Source organism: Gadus morhua, chromosome 14 (assembly GCF_902167405.1).
Source record: "Gadus morhua chromosome 14, gadMor3.0, whole genome shotgun sequence".
Taxonomy (NCBI): domain Eukaryota; kingdom Metazoa; phylum Chordata; class Actinopteri; order Gadiformes; family Gadidae; genus Gadus; species Gadus morhua.
This window is the reverse complement of record NC_044061.1, coordinates 5,566,778-5,587,238: the sequence shown is the minus strand read 5'-3', so window position 1 is coordinate 5,587,238 and position 20,461 is coordinate 5,566,778. Positions and strand designations below refer to the sequence as shown.

General features: G+C 44.9%; 3 protein-coding genes across 11 annotated transcripts; 1 reads left to right on the top strand and 2 right to left on the bottom strand.

The window, feature by feature from the left end:
- Positions 1–385: 385 nt before the first annotated feature.
- Positions 386–7,076, bottom strand: stk16 (serine/threonine kinase 16). 4 transcript variants are annotated; one of them, XM_030376737.1, is made up of 8 exons: positions 6,921–7,076; positions 6,507–6,621; positions 5,888–6,107; positions 4,780–4,913; positions 4,506–4,593; positions 3,447–3,575; positions 3,034–3,155; positions 386–1,923 (listed from the first exon to the last, which is right to left on the bottom strand). In XM_030376737.1, the coding sequence occupies exons 2-8, from the start codon at positions 6,590–6,592 to the stop codon at positions 1,785–1,787; spliced, it is 918 nt and encodes a 305-aa protein (XP_030232597.1). In that variant the 5' UTR covers positions 6,593–6,621; positions 6,921–7,076; the 3' UTR covers positions 386–1,784. The 4 variants fall into 4 exon arrangements, with proteins under 4 accessions (XP_030232597.1, XP_030232598.1, XP_030232599.1 ...); XM_030376738.1 differs by having other exon boundaries at positions 6,507–6,618; positions 6,921–7,033; XM_030376739.1 differs by having other exon boundaries at positions 6,773–6,931.
- On the top strand, positions 7,037–9,787 carry pcnp (PEST proteolytic signal containing nuclear protein). The gene is made up of 5 exons (XM_030376756.1): positions 7,037–7,141; positions 7,805–8,037; positions 8,304–8,378; positions 8,464–8,519; positions 8,739–9,787. Exons 1-5 carry the CDS (start codon positions 7,096–7,098, stop codon positions 8,848–8,850), a joined length of 522 nt encoding a protein of 173 aa, XP_030232616.1. The 5' UTR covers positions 7,037–7,095; the 3' UTR covers positions 8,851–9,787.
- On the bottom strand, positions 9,428–18,217 carry LOC115558504 (interleukin-18 receptor accessory protein). 6 transcript variants are annotated; one of them, XM_030376693.1, is made up of 12 exons: positions 17,936–18,202; positions 17,566–17,788; positions 16,612–16,783; positions 16,071–16,251; positions 15,873–15,941; positions 15,527–15,656; positions 13,950–14,104; positions 13,312–13,449; positions 12,520–12,627; positions 11,587–11,706; positions 11,250–11,365; positions 9,428–10,915 (listed from the first exon to the last, which is right to left on the bottom strand). In XM_030376693.1, the coding sequence occupies exons 1-12, from the start codon at positions 18,030–18,032 to the stop codon at positions 10,676–10,678; spliced, it is 1,749 nt and encodes a 582-aa protein (XP_030232553.1). In that variant the 5' UTR covers positions 18,033–18,202; the 3' UTR covers positions 9,428–10,675. The 6 variants fall into 6 exon arrangements, 5 of the variants coding, with proteins under 5 accessions (XP_030232553.1, XP_030232551.1, XP_030232552.1 ...); XM_030376691.1 differs by having other exon boundaries at positions 13,312–13,452; positions 17,936–18,199; XM_030376692.1 differs by having other exon boundaries at positions 12,520–12,624; positions 13,312–13,452; positions 17,936–18,197.
- Between the last annotated feature and the right edge of the window lie 2,244 nt (positions 18,218–20,461).

Here is a 20,461-nt window from a genome sequence, read left to right as displayed (position 1 = left end):
CTAGCCTAGCTTTTTAGGGTTCTATGAGAAAGGGCCAAATGCTGATCTGACAAACCAGTAATAAGATAATGAATAATACATATTCTTTATTATATGGAAAGGCCTGTAGACTAGCCCCTTTGACTTATGTTATTTTGCAAATATAGTTAAAATAAATAGAAATGCGACCATTCAATTTAAATATGTTATTAAGGCTACTTCATCTCGGCTCAATACTGAGCTCTTTATTTTGCCTTTCAAACATTATATACAACAGATTATTATTTTATAGATGTATGTATATGTAGGCCTATATATATTCATATTTGATCTCGTTTCGTTTCCATTTGCCAAGGCCTGTCTTCATTGAACAGACCATGAGCCATATAATATACAATCTGCTGTCTTCAGATATTATCAGTAACGGTACAAGTTTTATTAAAACCAAGAATCGTACAGTTTCGTTTGACAGGAGAATCTTAACTTGATCATTTCGATTCAGTAAAAACTAATTACATATATTTTCTTATAACACATTCCCTTATTGATATCGATGTCATACACAATTGTAAAAAAAAAAAAGCATTTGACGAATCCAGATTTCCCGTTATGTCAGTATTTAAGAGAAGGCTCGACACGCAACCATTCAATTAGTGAAACCAATTAAAGCACACACAAAAATACAATAACGTGAAATTTTCCTTTTATAGAGTCCAACAGCCAAATATTGACCTAAATGCTCATAGTAGCATCCTAACATTATGATTAAATGCCACAATTCAATTAAAATCCCAGGTTGGAGAAAAGGTGAACACTGAGTAGGAACAGAACTTAACGTTTCCTCGGTCCAAGAGGCCTACTCGATATTCAAACAAAACAGACAACGGGTAATGAATAAATTATAAACGATGGAATGAAACTGTACCGATTATAAATAAATATAAACACTTCATTAGGCTACTTTACACATGAGCGAAATAAGTGTTTTGGTCAAGGTTTGACCAAATTTACAAACATGAGCCTATATTTACAGAAGAAGAGCCGGAAAAAAATCTGTGACAGCCAAACGCTGTTTAGTCTACAAATTAAATTTCCAGCATTTACCAAACGCCACACAAAAAGCGAAACAGGCACAACTGGGATCAATTCAAAGCCGCCAAGCAGAGTCTCTGGTGAAAGGTGGTGCAGCAGCGCGGCCCTGTGGTCAGATGCAGTATTGCAGGGGAGAGCAATTCATTCAAGATGCATGGTTTAAAAAAGATGCAGTTATAGTTAGTCTGTGAAAAAATGAGTCATAGCCATATCAAACTGGATAACAGGAATGTTTTTTCGGGCACTGTGAACTTAAAGTATTTTACTTCCATTGAAAGGTTAAGCAAAGCATACAGCAATGGCTTCCCTTCTGGAATGACAAACAAATGAACAACAATTCCTAACCAAATGATCAGTGAACAGTGACAACCCAGGTTATCTGAGAATCATTGACCTTTCCTCAACTTTAAGATGATCAAGCAAGTGTCCAAACAGAGACTTTATTCGAGGATGGAGTGCCAAATTATTATCTCTCTGTATCATGGGGGAACGAAGCACCTTTCACGTGCAAACGCAGAGGAGAGCACAGTGTGTGTGTGTGTGTGTGCGCGTGTGTGTGTGTTTGTGCGTCTCACGCACCCTCCTACTCTCTTTATGTGGAATAACCTCTAAGTTCTGCGTTCTAAGGTGTTACACCTCCTACACCTGGAGCCTTGGGAGAGGGGTGGGAGGTGGTGGTGGTGGTGGTGGGGGTCACACCATGTTGGTGGGGGTCACACCATGTTGGTGTGTGTGTTGGGGCTGCATGTCCGCAGGTCCTGCACCTGATCCAGGACCCAGGCCACCGCAGGTCTCTCCTGGGGGTTGGAGACCATCATGGAGCGCAGGAGATTCTGCAGGCCCTCCGAGTAGCTGGCCAGGAAACACACACACACACACACACACACACACACACACACACACACACACACGCGCACGCACACACAGATGTTGAACTTATGGTTCCCTATGTGACTGGGATAGTTGTTGCCCAATGCATGAGGCAATATGAAGAGTAGAGGGCAGGCTAGTGCAGCGCACTAAGGGTGTTTGTCTTCTAGATTAAAAGGTTTTTGTTCGCAGTCTATCTGTGGCCCCCTCGAGCTCGATGTCCTATCCCCTACCTGCTTCTAATGACATGTGACTTAACCCACCGTATGTCGCTTTGGATAAAACTCTGCTAAATTATTCTATAATAACCCATCCAAACTAGCCTAAGGAGGCTAAGAACAGAACCAAATAAATATTTTTGGTTACATTCAGAGAACTAGGTGGACAGGAAACCGAGAATGCACGAACGTGCGGCTTCACAAGTTTCTGATGAAAAGAAGCACGTCATCAGAGCAGAATGGGCTCTGAGGTAAACTAAAAGCACAGCTAACCACTGAAACCTGACTCGATTGAACATTCTTGTTCGGTGACAAAAATTCAAAAAGTACAAAGGCAAAGTGCAGTAACTACGTATTTTGTCAAAATTGAGTTCAGACTGAAAATGGGTTTTATAACACCTTCTTTGTCTTGAGACAAAAACTATTTTTCTTCCTATAAAAGGTATTAACTGAGAGTATCACCACTATTGTACCTGAAACAAGTTTGGCCGGCCAGTATGAATACTTTGAAGGCATTTTTCTCAGTTTCAATGTTGGCGTAGTTACTGCACTTTGCCTTTGTAGGGCAAATAGCATAAAATATATGTTTACCAGTGCAATGACATCCAAATAAAATAAAAAAACAGAATAAAAAAGGTTCCTGTTCTATGGTTCATTATTACGGCTGCAAACATTTAGTATTGGAAGTTTATATAAATTATTGTTTCCTTTTAATACTTTGCCAAGTTGCAAGTGCAGGGATCAATAATCAATTTTGTTTTCAAATCGAAAGGTACAAGTCATACGGTTGATATAAATAATAATGGTATGAGAACGAATAAAAGGCACAACATTTCTCTAAAAACCCTCCGGGCCTTTAGGCTGAGAGACGGACCTGCAGGGCTGGGGGATGAGGACCGAGTTCTGGACGGCCAGGGCCACGCTGTCGCCCTTCTGGAAGACCATGTCGAAGGGGCCCTGCAGGAACATCATGCTGTACAGCACGCAGCCTAGCGACTGACACAAGACAACCCCCGACTGTCAGTGTACAGGAAGAACAGTCGGAAGAACCCAGCCCCCAGGAGGGAAGTTCAGCTTGGTACGGCAGCAGAAGTACAGGTCAAACAAGCAAATAAAGTCAGAGAAGTTCAAACTGAATCAGCTGTAACTTATCACAAACTAATTTGAAATCAAAATATATATATTTAGGTGATCAAGAGGAGCCGTTGTGCATCACGGTTAAAGTCTGACGGAACAACCACGGATAAGCGATAAAAGATATGCTGATGCATGATCAATAAGTCCTACCCAGATGTCGGTGCGGGCGTCGATGATGCAGTGGCTCTCCACGTTGAAGAGCTCGGGGGCCCGATACGAGATGGTACAGCGCTGCGCCGCCCAGTCCTGCACCGTCATGGCCTCCCGGGACCCCCGGACCTGTGGGACGGGGGGGGGTCAATAATCAGCCCGACCTCAGAAGCTTTATCTGGGGTAACAGACCCAAACGTGGCCGTACTCCAGAGAGAGCGCCGACTGGACCTGGAGATCAGTAAACCATGTGTGGTGTATAAACAGGACATGCTACAGACACACTTGTGACCAGGTGTGCATAATGTGCAACCATGATGTGACCAGCAGAGCTCAGCTGGTAAATGGTACAACGCCTGCATTTATATCGCACCAAAAGAGTGCCAAAAAAACAAAAATGAGTTTTGGGTTCACTGGCTCTTTTAAGGGATGACTATGTCCTCAAAGCAAAAACAAGTGTTTTGGGTTTACTGGCTCTTTAAAGGGTAACTATTGCCGCTTTTCCACCGCACATGTAGCTCGACTCGACACGACACGACTCGACACGACTCGACACGGTAGCAGCGCGGGTCCTTTTCCACCGCAAATAGTACCTCCGGGACGTGGGCGGGGTCGGCTGCGCGAAAGGGCCGTGACGTATTTTTGTACGCGACGCAAACAACACCTACGTAACCCACACATGGACAGAACCCACATAACAACAATGGAGAACATCGATGCGATGGTATTCGTGTTCGTATTATTAGCTGGCATGTTGAAGAAGTGGAATATGTTGGCTGCGGCGCTGCTATGGCTGTTACCAGCATGGTTGCCATGTCGCTCTCGTGACTTCGTCACACTCTCTGGCCAATCAGTGGCCGGCCGTCTGCCGACGTCACCTTTTAGCATCGGCTCAGCCGCTTGGAACCTAGAGCGAGGCGGTACTAGAAAAAGCAGCCACTTCAGGTACCAGATACCATGTTTTCGCGGTGGAAACGCAAAAAAGGCGAGCTGAGTCGAGTCGAGTCGAGTCGTGTCGAGCTGGTACCATGCAGTGGAAAAGCGGCATATGTCCCTCACCTCAATTCGGGCTTTGTTCATGGAGCCCAGGTCCATTAGGAGCGGGCGGTCATTCTCATCCAGGAGCACGTTGGTGGGCTTCAGGTCCCTAACGCGGGGGCAGAGGAAGGATTTGGATGTTTCATTACATGTAAAGGGAAAGAATTGGGATTGTTTAAGGCACCAAAAGAACCCCAATAAAAAATATAGAAAGTCCTCCAATGTTTATCCTGAGACTTTGACGCTATATACTGACATGTTACTGACAGTTGGGAGGTAGTGCGAGTGTTTGTACCTGTGTGCGTATCCCCGCTCGTGGACGGCCTTGAGTCCGGTGCAGATGCCGTGCAAAATGAGTAAGATGCGCCTCTCTGGCATGGAGCTTCCTTTGTCTCTGAGTTTCTCCAGAACGGACCACAGGCTTCCCTTCTGCGCACACACAGACCATCACCATACATTGATTGAATGGAGAGAGAGAGAGAGAGAGAGAGAGAGAGAGAGAGAGAGAGAGAGAGAGAGAGAGAGAGAGAGAGAGAGAGAGAGAGAGAGAGAGAGAGAGAGAGATCGATGAAGGCCTTCAAGGCTATTCATTATTACTTTGTGTCTTCAAAATAAATAATAGCAATAATAATAATAGTGGGTGAAAGGTCTGTAAGTATAGATACAAGGGACATCAAAGACAATTAGTTACATCTATGACCATGAATTAAAGCCGTCGCTTTAATTAGTTATGTTTCATACTTCAGCACAAAGTTGTGCCACTAACCTCACACACGTGCCAGTATAGCAGCCAGCATAGCAGTCGTATCCTATCACATATGCCTTTTTATACACATGTGTATGCATCTATATAGATATATATCACACACTGTACATTGAGCCAAAGCCTTAATTTTCATCCTCTCTCTCTCTCTCTCTCTCTCTCTCTCTCTCTCTCTCTCTCTCTCTCTCTCTCTCTCTCTCTCTCTCTCTCTCTCTCTCTCTCTCTCTCTCTCTCTCTCTCTCTCTCTCTCTCTCTCTCTCTCTCTCTCTCTCTCTCTCTCTCCCCCCTAGTTTAAAAAAACAGACAGCGACGGCAACCAGAAAGATAGGTATTAAAATGATCGTGATTATCTTCCATAATAGTAATAAGTTGTTTATAGGGTCTGTGGGGCAGTCCCAGTTATAATGGCATTGTGACATTATTGGAAAGTTGTAGTCAATATTTCCCATAAATGTTAACATATTTCACATGTTTTCACACATTGGGTCATCCCTGCCAGATATCATTTTGGTCACAATCCTCTTATTTTCTCCCCAAAACTGGTTTAAGTTTAAAATGTACTCACAGAGGGCCATCACGATAATAAAGTGAAACAATGTTTGGAGTCAAAAAATTAACTGAACGACCGCAGCAAACTCACACTGATGTACGGCAGCAGCAGCCAGGCCTCTGTCTTCCCGCTGCGGTCCACGAAGGTGTGGGCGGTGAGGCCCAGGATGTTGGGGTGGTTGAAGAGCTGGTGCATCTCCACCTCCGTCTGGGCCTCCTGCCGCGCCTCCCGGTCGTGGCACAGGATCCGCTTCAGGGCGTAGAAGCGACCGTCCTGGACGCCCTCCAAAAGGTCCACGTAGCTGAACCCCCTGGAGGCGGACAGACACCCTTCATTAGCAGACTGCTTTATCCCAAGCCACTCGAAGGTTTAAAGGGCTGATTATGGTCCCACGTTCATGGAACGCAATGACCTGGCAGACGCTTCGAAGCAGTCCTGAACCTATATGGTTCTGCGACGGGTTCAAGCGAGAGGCCCAATCACAGCCCTTGCTGCTGGCGACGGAAGGTTAAAAAATGTTGGGAGGCGCACGTGGACGCAAGGAGGGTCCGCAAGGAGGTAACGGGTCCTTAACCCCCTTGCGTTGTGTGAACGTAGGACCATAATCAGCCCTTTAGGCTGAGACCCATTGATAGGAAAAGAGATACAGGACTCAGAGAGAAATGGATGTTGTGGGGGTATATGTTGGATATTTGGGAGGTAATCTTACCCTTCGTCTAGCTTCTGAATGAAGAAGTATCTCTTGTTGTCGATGGTGATTGAGCCACGGGAACATATACACAATGCCTGGCCCATCTTCCCTGCACATTCCCAACACCAACCTACTGATCATGGGAATAGGAATATAGGTCACACACTGTGCATGGTGGAGAGCTAATGGCAGAAGAACATTAATGGAGATATGTTCATCTGAAGCCATATGTTTCAAAAGTGCGTTCATATTGTTCATGATCCAAGCAAACACAATGTTGACACCTTTTGAACTGCATCTAGTCCCACAAAGTGTACCTCCTCCCCCAGCCTCTTGTCATCATCGAGATCCGAAAACACCGATCTCAAGATGCTAGTAAGGCACCCTCATACCACTTCCAGCTTAGTCAGATGATTTAGGAGTTGTATTTACCTATATGTGTTCCGTCTTCCAGGTTAACACGGCACCCATGTCTCGTCTACTTCTCGCGACAGAGCTGTATTCTTCTTCTTCTTCTTCTTCTCGCGGTGATTCGCGACGACCGCGCCGCCGCCGAGACTAGCGGTAGCACGGTGCACTGCAGCTCTGTTCAGCTCTGTGAACAGTGATGGCGGAATACAAGCGCAAGAGCAAGTTGAGCAACGACGATGGAGGTGATATCTGCGCCGTTTTTTGCACATTGCCTGTTGAGTGTTGATCTTGTGTGAAGCTTGTTTGCTGCTCGGTTAGCCTAGGTGCCGGGGTGCTATCACAGAGACACATGAGACCTGAGCTAGCTGGTAGCTAGCGTTAGCCTGATTAAACATCACAACCAAAATACAAAACAACGACTAATAATGAAGAGACGAGATTGCAACACCATGGCGTCTGTTATGAGAGTCTATTGCTGGACACTGATTTCAAATAAGTAGCATAAATACTAATTATATTAGTTCACACTTTGATCTTATCTGGTAAGCTAGCTAGCAGCATGCTAGCTGTTAGTCCCTCCAGTATTACAGTAATGTTGACCCAAATTGAGTAATACTGTTGGGCATTGATCTCCCATCTATAGACTCATACAATGTATAACTGTAGACCCAATGGCTGTTTTTTGTTTTTTTTATTCAGATGTTTCTGCACATCCATTCATTCAAGGCATTACCTTGAGATGCTTTATTTTAAAGATAAGGGCTTTGTTCAAAGATAAGAAATGCTTCATTAGGGTGTCACGGCACAATGTAAAGGACACCCTGATAAACAAACCGGTGAATGATGGGTGTGTTGTTTCCAGGGTAACAGTTGCTCACCTTGTTAAGTTGTCTTGCCTCAAGCAGGGCCAGAGACGGAGGGAGGCAGAGTGAAAACTAAGCCTGTCTCTTCTAGCACTGTGGGAGAAGGGGAGGCTGCAGTCAAACGCTCTGCCCTACAGATCGCATCGGACAGCGACGATGATGATGAAGAGTTCTCTGCAAAAGCCTTGCCGGCGAAAGTACCCAAGATAGGCTTTGGCTTGGGCAGTCAGATGGGGAAGAAGGGTAGCGCCATCTCCATCAAGCTCGGTGCCACTGTGAGTATTAAGACGAGATTAAGACACTACTACTGCTACTAATAGTACTTTTACAGCGCCCTCTTAGTTTTGAAGTTGCGTCAAACATCAATAGATGAGTGTGGTTGCCATGGACATTACTCTACTCCTGGCAGTGCTCAGATGAGCTCTTAAATACAGGGTGGCTCACACTGAGATGTGTATTTTATTCTAGGTGATTTTTTGTTAAGCATATCAGAACCATCTGGATCTGAATAAAGCAACGTTTTCTCCTTGTTCTATCCTAGAAGCCAAAAGAGCCTACACCAAGTCTTCCTGCCAAAAAGGCAACAATGGTCTCTGTGTTCGACGAGTCAGACGATGTGAGTATAAGAAATGTATAATAAAAGTAGGTCCGGTCGTACTACAGATGTGTCTGAGCGATGGCTAACTCTTCCTCTCATGCAGAGTGAACCGGAAGAGATGCCACCAGAGGCAAAGATGAGGATGAAGAATATTGGCAGGTAAGGGTGTGTGTGTGTGTGTGTGTGTGTGTGTGTGTGTGAGATAATGGATTGAATTTATAGAGCGCTTTTCTAGACACTAAAAGACGCTTTTACAGGGAAGGGTGAACCTCACTATACACCACCAGTGTGTAGCACCCACTTGGGTGATGCACGTGGTGACCCCCAGAGCAGTGCTAGGTCAGCAGTCCAACCATGTGAATCATCTCTGTGTTTCAGGGAGACCCCGACGTCCGCCGGCCCCAACTCCTTCAACAAGGGCAAGCAGGGCTTCTCCGACCACCAGAAGCTGTGGGAGAGGAAGATGAAGACCCAGTCAGATCACACCTAAACCCATGATGGAGCCACGGTCGGGGCGGGTCTGGGCGTGGGGGGGTCTAGTCGACCACTATCTTGCCCACACCCATGAGCTCCTGGCTGGGTCAAACATCCCCTTCCCCTCCTTTTCGTCTTTGACAAACTCCCAACACCACAATCTTCCCAGAACTCCTGAGCCTATCTCCCAGCCTGGTTTTCGGACCTACCCGGCTGGTCTCCGGTAGTTTCTCCGGTGACTGGCCCTCATGTTTACTATTCTTACCAGTAGCAGTGGAGACGGCAGTGGGATCACTGTCAAAGAACATAAGGTTTTACGGTGGAGTCAGCAACGAACCTGAGAGCTGAGGAAGAGGCTGGAAAGAAGTGCCCCAAAAGTCCTAAAAATACAGTTTTTATTTCAACCGTCTCCCCGTGTGTTCATTTAGTTTATGCGTTGCTATGTATTCGATCCTCTAGATATCAACGCTATCTACTGTTAACTGGTAGAAGCTGGTTTGGAAAGTCCTCAGCAAACTTTTTTTTTTTTTGTCTCTGGTGTACAAATGTATATAGAATGAAATGATGGTCTTTCTTTATTGTTTTTGGTGTGTGTGTGTGTGTGTGTGTGCACGCTTGTTTGTGGGCGTGTCTTTTGGGAGTGCAGAAAAGTTGATTCGTGCTCAACTGGAGGGAAACAACCTTTTTTAATTCTGTCAACCACTCTGATTTGTATGTTGTCATTCATAACTTCTGATTGGCAGTCTTGTCACGGAAACAACCATATCTAATGCTGAGCCAGTGGATAGGCATTATTTCGGTTTTGATTGTGCATGAACAATAATTAAGTATTTAACTAAACAATGTACTCTCGACCTTCCCTGCTATGTGTGAGAGTTATGAACTGGAGTCAACTACACTAAGCTCCCCTGTGCCTCAAAACATCTTTCCCCAAAATAAAAACCTGGAAATTCTCCTTGTATCATGTCTGATTTGTATGTTGCTTTACACCGTCTTCTGCACACTTAATCACCTAAATATTTAACTGTTGTGTTTGATGTCCAAACGAGAAGAGGCTTTCTATAGCGTGAAAACGATGACTGGTTGTACCCACTCAGGAAAATGGACGACATTTCTAAAGCAAGTTAGAGTAAGAAGAATAAACTTTTACAAAGCTTTAGTAACTCGGAAGAATTAATAATGCATTTACATTTTGTACATGATTACAATCTGATGCTTAAGTTGCGCTGTAGATCGTTTTGAGATTCACTAGTTTGGATTCTTAAGAACATTGTTGGGGAAGCTGGGGAAGAATACAATTGTTGGGGAACATTGTATTCTTACATTGTTATTAAACTTTGGTTTGAGAAAAAAAAAAAAAGTTGCAACAATCAAACAAATGCATCATTAAATCCATATAACTTAACACTTTGTGCAACAAGTATTGTACAAGTAAGTAAAAAAAACTATATAATTGTAATAAAATAAAAAAATATTAGAATCTTCCATCTGGTTCATTTCCAACACCTTTACCCCCATGTGGGAGGTTCTGGTTTCAACCATTTGTTTGTAGTGCATCTTATTGCTACTATGAATAGATTATTCCAACAATTTCTTCCGGGACTACAAGTACAGCCAGCTTTGCATGTTTCTTAACACCATGATAAAATTCGTCCTTCTGGGCCCTAAGCTACTCATTCCAATCCACTCAAGTGAGGACATGCCCAAAATTCGGAGGTATGGCTGCTTACCAGCGTGTCCTCAATCTAATTAGTAGATAAAACCTTCAAAATAACGTTCAGTAATGTGCCTTACTGGGGAATTGGTCAATTGTCACAGTGACAACATTGGTCACGTTGTCACTACACAGGTTGGCTTTGAGTGAGTGATGCTCCATTCTGTTTTGGCATGGCCTTCCAAAATGACTTCCAGAACATTCTGGAAGAGTCCGGTGACAGGCCAGGGAGCCAGTCCAGACAGGGTAGGACCCTCAAGGCTCTGTGCACCAGCCTGGGCAGAGGTGGATCCAGCTGACCCATGGATGCAGGTCTTGGCTCCGTCCAGATTACCATCACCTTGAGTTCATGGTCGCGCAGCAAAGCCTAGTGAGGACAACATCAGATTTACAAACCTTAACAACAGTGAACATTACAGTAGAAAGTACAAATATTTACTGCTATATATTTCATAGCCTGCTCTAAGGTATTGAAAGTCTTTCCGAACATGTTAATTCACCAATAGTAGGGTTGAGTTACAATGCTCAATGTGTCTGAAACGTTTTCAAATCAACACTCCAATCTAGCGTTGTATTTTCCTCAATCAAGTCTGATTTGAACTTGATTTACTGCTTCAAAGAGGGCTTAAAGTGACGGGGTGTGGGTTAACACCTTGTGAAGCTCTTTGAGACTGTAACTATGATCGTTTCTGTTTCTCTACCTGGATTCCAGCTTCCAACATGAACACAGCACTGCTGTTGGACAGGAAGTCACCTGACAGCAAACATACAAGGCATCTGCTCCTCTGTATAACCCTGACCACATCCTCTGTGTACGCTGCACCGCAAAAAACACACACACACACATGACACACACGCACACCACAGACACACACACATACCAAATACACACACACACACACACACACACACACACACACACACACACACACACACACACACACACACACACACACACACACACACACACAGAGGTTATCAGAATCTCTGTTCTCACAATTGCCATTTCAAACGTTTTTGTATTCTTGGAATCTGTACCTCCTCCTGGTAGCAGGTCTCTCTCCATCAAGAAGAGCCGGTAACCTGACCCCTCTAGAGTCAAGCGCAGCAGCACCTCAAGTGGTGTGTAGGACAGGGGTTCACTGCTCAGTGGAGACCCTGAGATTTAAAAAAACAAACAAAAAAAACATGAATAAATAAGATTCTAAGTTTTATCCAAAGAGATTTACCGTGAATTGTACATTCAAGTCATTGACGGTGCTGTGTCTAGGATAAAGGCACCATGATGAGGTAGTGATGTCATTCTAAATGGATGAGGTTCCTTGATGGTTTAATCAACTGTATTTAGTTATTTAGTCTGTCAAATTCATAACTTAGAAGTAAGATAGCCATTGTTATTGTTGAAAACTCATCCTCTTTAGAGCCTTTTATCCGTTCTAAGCTAGCGAGGTGTCATTATTAGAGGGCCTGTTAAGCCCTTTTAGACTGTTACAGTGATTAAGGGCTATTAAAATAAAATGTTATTGAATTTAATTTAATAATGCTGTCATAGCGGGCTCTTTGAAAGACGACTCAGTCCTTACATGAATATGAAGGGATCATTCTAAGGTAAATACACAAATTAAAAAATACTTAACTTCCTAATTCAATTTATGCCAAGTAATTTCACTGGATGACATTGAATCATACACATTGCACCTTAAGGAGAAGGTAGGGGTTGGATAGAAAGGCAGTACAAACGGGACTGGTTTGAACGGCCGTGCTGAGTACAATAACAAGTTGTCAAGAGTTAATTTGCTGCCGGATAGGCAGTGGACCACTTGGCTGATGTTGAGCAACACCCACAACACAGCTTCTTTGGAACTCTGGTGCTAAGGATGTGGGTATTATCTGCTTTTCTGAGAACTGTTATCATTAAGATACGGGGAGTTTGTGGTGTTTCTGAAGATTAATTTTTCCGTGGTGACGTGCCTTGCTCCCCGGACGGAGAGGGCAGAAGCGCGGTGTGAGTTCCTGTGCCGTCCTCTGACGCATGGCTCCACGCGTGAAACAGAAACACGTCGATGTCCTTGCTGTCTTCTCCAGGAGGGAATCAGCAGAGTGAGACAGGTGGAGAGTGAGACAGGTGGAGAGTGAGACAGGTGGAGAGTGAGACAGGTGGGTACAGACGGGATCACACTAAATACAAAGTGTTCAGGTTGAACAACTAGCGAAGTGTGAAAGCACGCTATGTGAGAAATGAAGATAGTAGGAATATCATAGGTGATGGTAGCTGTTGTCTAATTATGTTAGAGTCTCTGTTTGATTGTCTGTCTGTCCGCACGTTCCCACACGGAGGGTGTGTCCCTGAGGAACCAAGGAAGTGCAGTACAATTCCTTGGAGTTCCTTGGAAATGTTTTGTTCCTTGGAAATGTTTTGAACGTTTTGAAAAAGCAATGCAGGAGTTATAATAACCATAACAACTCAATATGTATTTCATCCATGTTCCATATTTCATATCATACTGAAATAAACACTATATCGGGCACTGTGTGTCTTGATGTGTGTGTGCGCGTGTCTCTGTGTGTGCCTCTGTGTGTGCGTGTGCCTCTGTGTGTGCGTGTGTCTCTGTGTGTGCGTGTGTCTCTGTGTCTCTGTGTGTGTGAGTGAGTGAGTGAGTGAGTGAGTGAGTGAGTGAGTGAGTGAGTGAGTGAGTGGGTGGGTGCGTGCGTGTGCGTGCGCGTGCGTGCATGCGTGTGTGTGTGTGTGTGGTAGCTCATCACCTCCTACATGGTCGCTGCTCTGCCAGTAAGACCTGTAGATGAGTGTGAGCTCCAGGGTGCGGAGGTGCAACACCACCCCCAGCCCAGTCAGCAGCACCACGCACACCACGGGGACGACCGCCCCGGTTAGCCAGTGGCCTGCTGTACCCCAGAAGACTCTGAGTTAGTATTACTCGATTGCAAAAATTTCAATAGTTTTTAATTGTATGCCGGGAAGGTTTTATTTATTAACTTTTTTTACTTTTATCATTTGGATTTTTATTAAGTCATTTCACATCTATAAGTTCTAATTTTCTAATCTCTTGTATACATACAGTATCACCTTATCTGACACTGTGAGGAGCCATTATATAACACATGACATTGGATCTGTTCGACTGATTAGTAATTCATTCGTAATTACTCCTGATCACACACACAAATTCCCACGGCTGTACGAAATATCGACTTTATCTAACATAAATAAACAAATAGTTGAGGTAATGGATTAAGAATAACAAATAGTGGAACAAAAAGATGAGGTCATGGATGAGATAATGCCGGAAAATAACCGATAGATGAGGTAATTGGTGAGGTAATTCATTATAATGACAGATGTTCTAATGGGTGAGGTAATGCATGATGAATGAAGCCCGTACCTGCGTCCCGTCTCCGCAGTCTGACGGTGCAGTTCGTGGTCCCCTTGGCGTTGGTGGCCAGACAGCTGAAGACCTGCTGCAGGTGGAGCTCTGTGACCACCTTGAGGACCGCCACCTGGGTCACCTCCGTATGACTGAACGTCGTTATTTCTCTCCTTCAGGAGCAAAGCCAATCATAGGATTCAGAAGATGTTGAACTCACAACACAGGGGGGGGGCTGGGGGAAATAGGCGGACCCCCTTGAGCGTTGTGTTTCGTATGTCAGCTGATCGCTTGGGAATGTTTCACATCTAAAATATGAGGAAACACTACGCCTTGCCCTGGCCATGATGAATACATCTTGTAGGTTTGATGTGCTACGCCCCTCTACACCCCACTGGCCTCGCAGTGGCAGTGCAATGGTCTCTGGGTGGCGCATGGGCACACAATCGAGTTAAAAGTGCACACTGTTTACACGAAGGGAAAACGCAGATATTTCCACGCGGTTTGGCCTCTCATTTGAGCGCCCTATGTTTACAGTTTGTTTGTTACAAGAAGACGCTCGTGTTATTCGTTGTTGTTGATTCTGATTGGCTTGACGGCGTATTTATGCGTTTTGATGTAAACGACAACTTTTTTGAAAACGATGTTGTGTGCACAATGTTATTTTTGGAAACGAAATCGTTTCTATAAATACCCTGCTACGTATAAACGTGGCCTCAGAAGGGGGGCTTGCTCTCTGTGTTTGTCCCTGTTCTGTTGGCATGTCTCAGCCCGTGCTCAGGTGTGCTGCATCAGTGGAGCTGATTAGGAGCACCTGGACCGCTCGTCAGGACCGGAGTTAAAGGCGACAGATTCCCCTTCCCATGGGGATGCTTTGGGTCATGGCTGGGACTGCTGGCTGGTCGGGCCACCTCTCTGGGATTTGTCTTGTCTTTACGTTTTGGACTTTGTTGTGTGTCTTAATGTCGTGTCCTTTTCATATGTTTAGGTAAATAAATCCCACTGGTTTGGTTTTTGTAAAAGGTGTCCTTTGATATTTGGGGTCAAGGGTGGTTTGTTGTAAGCCCCAGTAGGGCCAACTGGGGCGGAACAAATGCTATAGGTTCTATTATACAGGCTCTATGCTACAGGCTCTATGCTACAGGTCCTATTATACAGGCTCTATTCTTCAGGCTCTATGCTACAGGTCCTATTATACAGGCTCTATTCTACAGGCCCTATACCACAGGTCCTATTATACAGTATCTAATAAATATGATACAGGTCCTATGCTACAGGTCCTATGCTACAGGTCTTATGCTACAGGTCCTATGCTGCAGGTCTTATGCTACAGCTCCTATGCTACAGCTCCTATGCTAGAGGTCCAAAACTACAAGTCCTATAGGTCTTCGCTACAGGTATTTTGCTACAGGTATTTTTCTACGGGTCTTATATTACAGGTCATTAAATCTCTCTCTTTAAAGGTGTTTTTCTTTGTTCTCACCCTCATGTTTATACAAGGCCCAACAATCCTACACACCCCATTAAGGGAGAAACAGACAAGGTGATTGGAAACCATTAAAGGGGTTTCTGTTCATATCTTCCTCTGTACGTACGTCTGCTCCTGTTGGCCAATCAGAAACTTCAGTGCCTGGTCTGCCGCCGTGTTGGTGTACCACTGGACCTTGGAGGAAATGTTCCTCTCGAAACCAAACGTCACCTTGCACCGTAGAGTATGTGGCTCACCTTTGACAAGCAAATTAGGGTCAGTCAAACATTTAGTTGCTAGTTTAAGTGAGCAGAGTCTCAGTCAGTTAACTGCCCCATCCAGTCGGACCCAGGCATTATGACAGTAATCATTAGGCAGGCTGATAAAGTTAAGTATGGCTAAACTGGTATATCAAGGTATCGTTTGATACTGGCATAATTGGCCCGCTAGGGTGGCCATTTTGGATCTTTTACCTATGACCACTTCTTCAGTTTTGTTGCTGTTGGGATCCAGGATCGTGGGGGGGTCTTCGGTATCTTGGGCTGAAACAACAACATACACACGCACACACGCACACTCATAAGCACACAAAAACACACACACACACACACACACACACACACACACACACACACACAAACACACACACACACAGACTCAAAGAGACTCACGTATGACATTGACGTTGACGGCCCTCCTTGTGATCCAGAGGGGCCCGGGGCCACTTGCGTGTCGGTCACAGTAGAACACATCCGAGTCTTTGTCGGACACCGTGATCAGCGTCAAGCGGGGGCCCTCACAGCGCACATCCTTCCTCTTCTGCTTCTTTAGCTCGGAGATCGAACGGCCCTTCTGTGGAGAAGAACAGGCTTGTGTTGGTTCTGACCGAGTAGAGTGTTTGACACTGACAGAGAGTCGCTTTGGGTCAGGGACAATGTACAAAAGGCATTCGTCTTAGCGAGAGGAGATGCACTGTGTTTTATGGATTATGCAATTTTCCTTCCGCCATCCCAGCGCAGATACACACAAACATTGCAAAATAACAGTTATAATATTACATATAGTAAACAGGTGTGGTTGTGGTTTGTTCTCCTTTTGCAACAATCTCTTCATATTGTGCTACATTACTACACTGTTTTTCTTAATATAATGATCAGTACCGATAAATGGGATGATAGTAGTGGTAGTGACATGAGTAGGTTTTAATATCACCTTGTACCATGTGACCTGCGAGTTGTTGAGGTCTGGGTCGCCACAGGTGGAAGGAGGGCAGTCAATCCCCCCTCCCGCGCCCAAGGTCAGGGTCACCTGTTTGGGCCCCAGCTCAGAGCAGGCCCGCCTGGACCCCTCCAACACCTGGAGCTGGAGGTCCAGTAACGCGCCACTGAAGAGCAAACACAAACCCGCTTACTGAGGTACAGTAATGTACTGTGGAAGGGGAACACTCTCATCCTTCTCAATGACCCTAAAAGCACTAGAACACGCCTCACGTTCTGCATGCTGACAGAACAAGTCTAGTGAAGGGATTCCATAAAACCCTGAGTAACTCAGAATCCCAACAGCTTCACAGACCGACAGCCCCCTAATCCCAAACCCTCTGAAGGTCAAGGAAGAGCTCCCCGAAACCTAGAGGAAAAACACACTAGAGGGGACCCCCTCTCTGAGAGCTACAGGGGAATTGGGGTTTGAACCCAGAACATTTGGCTATGACTATCCTGTCCCTTATGTTCTCCACACTGTATCAGTCTAACAGAAGGAACCCTATCTATGTTCTCCACACTGGGTCAGCACAACAGAACCCTGGTTATGTTCTCCACACTGGGTCAGCAACACAGAACCCTGGTTATGTTCTCCACACTGGGTCAGAACAACAGAACCCTGGTTATGTTCTCCACACTGGGTCAGCAACACAGAACCCTGGTTATGTTCTCCACTCTGGGTCAGCAACACAGAACCCTGGTTATGTTCTCCACTCTGGGTCAGCACAACAGAACCCTGGCTATGACCTCAACACTGTATTAGACCAACAGAACCCTGGCTATGACCTCAACACTGTATTAGACCAACAGAACCCTGGCTATGACCTCAACACTGTATTAGACCAACAGAAGGAACCCTCATGTTCTCCACACTGGACCAGAACCCTGGTAACCCTGGTGAGGTTACCTCTCATTGCCACACGAGTAGTTTCCGGAATGATCTGCGGTCACGGCCGGGATCTTCAGAAGGTTCTCTGTGCTGACCGGCACTGGGTCCTCCACACCCGACCCTGCCCCAAACCTGGACCACCGCACATCGCTCCCAGGGGACACGGCCGCCACGCACTTCAGCTCGAAGGGCTCCCCAAGGACCACTCTGTAGTGATGTCTGGGTGGGTGTCTAACACTTTCTGGTGAGGGTGTTAAAGGTTAAAGTAGGCTTCATCTTTTCCAAAGTTTCCGTCAAGTATAAATCTGATAAATCTAAAAAATAAGAAAATCAAAATGAATCCATAGGAAAAATAATACTACAAAATGGAACTGCACAAATAGACTACCTGAGGTCCGCTGAGGCTGTATATCATGGCAGCATCCCTCGGTCAGAGCAGGGGTGATGGCCAAAACGAACAGGTGTGTGAGACCAACCCACCCCATGCTATCACACAGGGGGATGACATCCCCCGGTCACACACGCTGTGGACGACAGCGCCTTGTGCGTTGCCTTCTGCGAAGAAGAGAACTTCAGACTCTGCGCCGTTCAGCCTTGTTCATGCATTGAAAACTCTTTTCCTCGAACCATTGAAATGATTCACCACACGCTCAGACACACACATACAGACACAGCCACACACAGGCGCACGCACACACGCACGCACGCACACACACACACACACACACACACACACACACACACACACACACACACACACACACACACACACACACACACACACACACACACACACACACACACACACAGGTTTTGGCTTTTTTTAGGGTTTGATCTTGTGTTATTATTCTGGGGAGAGCTTGTGGGTGATTTGTTTCCTGTTGTGTTTCAGGCAATTCGTTTTCTCGCTTTCGGGCTGCAGCACGACGGCATCAGTGAGGAAGTGACAGTCACTTCGTGTGCGGTGTGTAAATGGAAGATTTATTCCGCCGGTTAAGACGTCTGGGGCTCGCTGTTGAACTTGACAATGGTTTGGAAATATGACAAATACCCGCCACTGAATTAACAAGATTTCCCTGTTTTTAACAATGAAAGAGCGATTCTTCAGAATTGAAAACGACAGGGGATGCATTGGGCGTCGTTAAAACTCAGGAAGCGCAGGTGTGCACATTCGATTTGTCGAAAAAATATGAAATGATATCATAGTAGTTGAGGGTTGGGGAATCTACTTTTCTAACCTTCTCTCATCCGTTGACCTTTAAATATCCACAATCCTCATCGCAATAGTCAAGTAAAATGTAGACCTATTTGTATAGTTTCACTCTCAAAGGGTTTTGAAGGTATATCATACTAAATATAAAGTATGATATACAAATGTCAAATTTCCCCCCATGAAGGACATTTGTATGGGCCCCTAGATATGGAGCACAGCTCACACCTTTTTTCCATCACTATTACAATATTTTGTTACATTTTACAAGGGGATACAATAATTAAGTCTTAATTAAGATTTCAGATTTCTCTGTAATTTTGTGTTATTTGAAATTCCAAAAACTGCTTTTCCCATCTTGACCCAAGCCAATGGTCCCATTTGCACGAATCCAACCTTAGTAGATTCCAAATCTCCAAAATAATAAAATGTATCATTGGAGCACTTAAACTCTAAATAGTATGGCCCTCAGGGAATCAAACATATGGGCCCAAATGCAACAGGAAATAGGTATATCTCCAACAATCAATCAATCTGTGATTTGGAGCATATATGGTGACCCTTACAGAGGTGTGGTTCAATTGCACTCAATACTATAATATATAACATTCATCTTTTCACCTGCCTCATATTTTAGCAACATTTCCACAATAACCTAGATCAGCCTCAAACATCCATATCTGGTAACATGGAAGTATGGATAAACCAAAAATAATAAAAGACCAAAATAATTATATGCAAAATAAGACATAACAGATATGTGGCTCCAGTCATTTATTCCAGGTCTCAAGCAAGGGCCAATTCAAATCAAACCAGGGGATATATATGATGACCATAATACACAACGAATAACTTACACATATAACGTACATACAAAATTTGTCATAACACCTGTTTTTATGTTTATGTTTTTTATGTTTTTACGTTTTCACAATTGTTATTTTGATGAGTTTATTATTGCTATTCTGCCATGTTTATGTAATCCTGTTCTAAGCTCGTGCTTGTTATATCTCTGAGTAACAGCACGTTTACCCTGTAGGGTCCTGTTGCTGCCTTGTTGTATGTCTTTACAGCTGTGTTTGTGTGCTGTCGCCTCTCTAACCTATCCTTTCTCACTGCCTCTTTCCCCTCCCCCCCTCGCAAACCATAGTATGCTAACTTCAAGTCTACAATGCTGTGCTAACCAGGGTTAGCCCAATGGGGCTACAGTTCTATACCTAACAGGGTTAGCCTATGCTTACTGGCGTTAGCACACTGAGTCTGCAAACCATGCTAACCCTAGTTAACACATGGTAACCAGGGTTAGCACACTGAGGGTGCACTCACACTAGGCCATCTGGCCGTGGCCGTGGCCGTTTTCACACCTAACCGTGCTCAAATCTGTCAGTGTGAGTGTGGCCAGGCCAACTTGGCCACTTGGGAGAGGTGTGCTGCTACGGTACGGGCCGCCACGGTGCAGATTCTAATGAGCCGACACACGCACACGCACGGCTACGCAACCTGAGCTGGATGACGTAATGGACATAAAACGGCGACGAGCCTTCTTTCCCATTAAACGGTAAACATGGCGTCAAGCGGTTCAACTAGTGAGTGTGAACTAGAGTGGGCTCTATCTGAGAACGGCTCCAAATAAGCAACAGACTCAGCAAAGTGCGAACTGTGTTCTCTGTGTTGTTGTCCATTGTTGTTAAAACTCTGACTGGC

Coding starts and splice junctions, on each gene's coding strand:
- stk16 (XM_030376737.1), bottom strand. CDS start 6,592: ATGGGCCAGGCATTGTGTATATGTTCCCGTGGCTCAATCACCATCGAC. Junction 4,914..5,887: donor TGCTGCTGCCGTACATCAGT/GTGAGTTTGCTG, acceptor GTGTGTGCGCAG/AAGGGAAGCCTGTGGTCCGT. Junction 3,156..3,446: donor ACGCCCGCACCGACATCTGG/GTAGGACTTATT, acceptor GTCTTGTGTCAG/TCGCTAGGCTGCGTGCTGTA.
- pcnp (XM_030376756.1), top strand. CDS start 7,096: ATGGCGGAATACAAGCGCAAGAGCAAGTTGAGCAACGACGATGGAG. Junction 7,142..7,804: donor GTTGAGCAACGACGATGGAG/GTGATATCTGCG, acceptor TGCCTCAAGCAG/GGCCAGAGACGGAGGGAGGC. Junction 8,038..8,303: donor CCATCAAGCTCGGTGCCACT/GTGAGTATTAAG, acceptor GTTCTATCCTAG/AAGCCAAAAGAGCCTACACC.
- LOC115558504 (XM_030376691.1), bottom strand. CDS start 18,032: ATGGGGTGGGTTGGTCTCACACACCTGTTCGTTTTGGCCATCACCCCT. Junction 17,789..17,935: donor ACAGCCTCAGCGGACCTCAG/GTAGTCTATTTG, acceptor CACCCTCACCAG/AAAGTGTTAGACACCCACCC. Junction 13,453..13,949: donor ACTGCGGAGACGGGACGCAG/GTACGGGCTTCA, acceptor TCTGGGGTACAG/CAGGCCACTGGCTAACCGGG.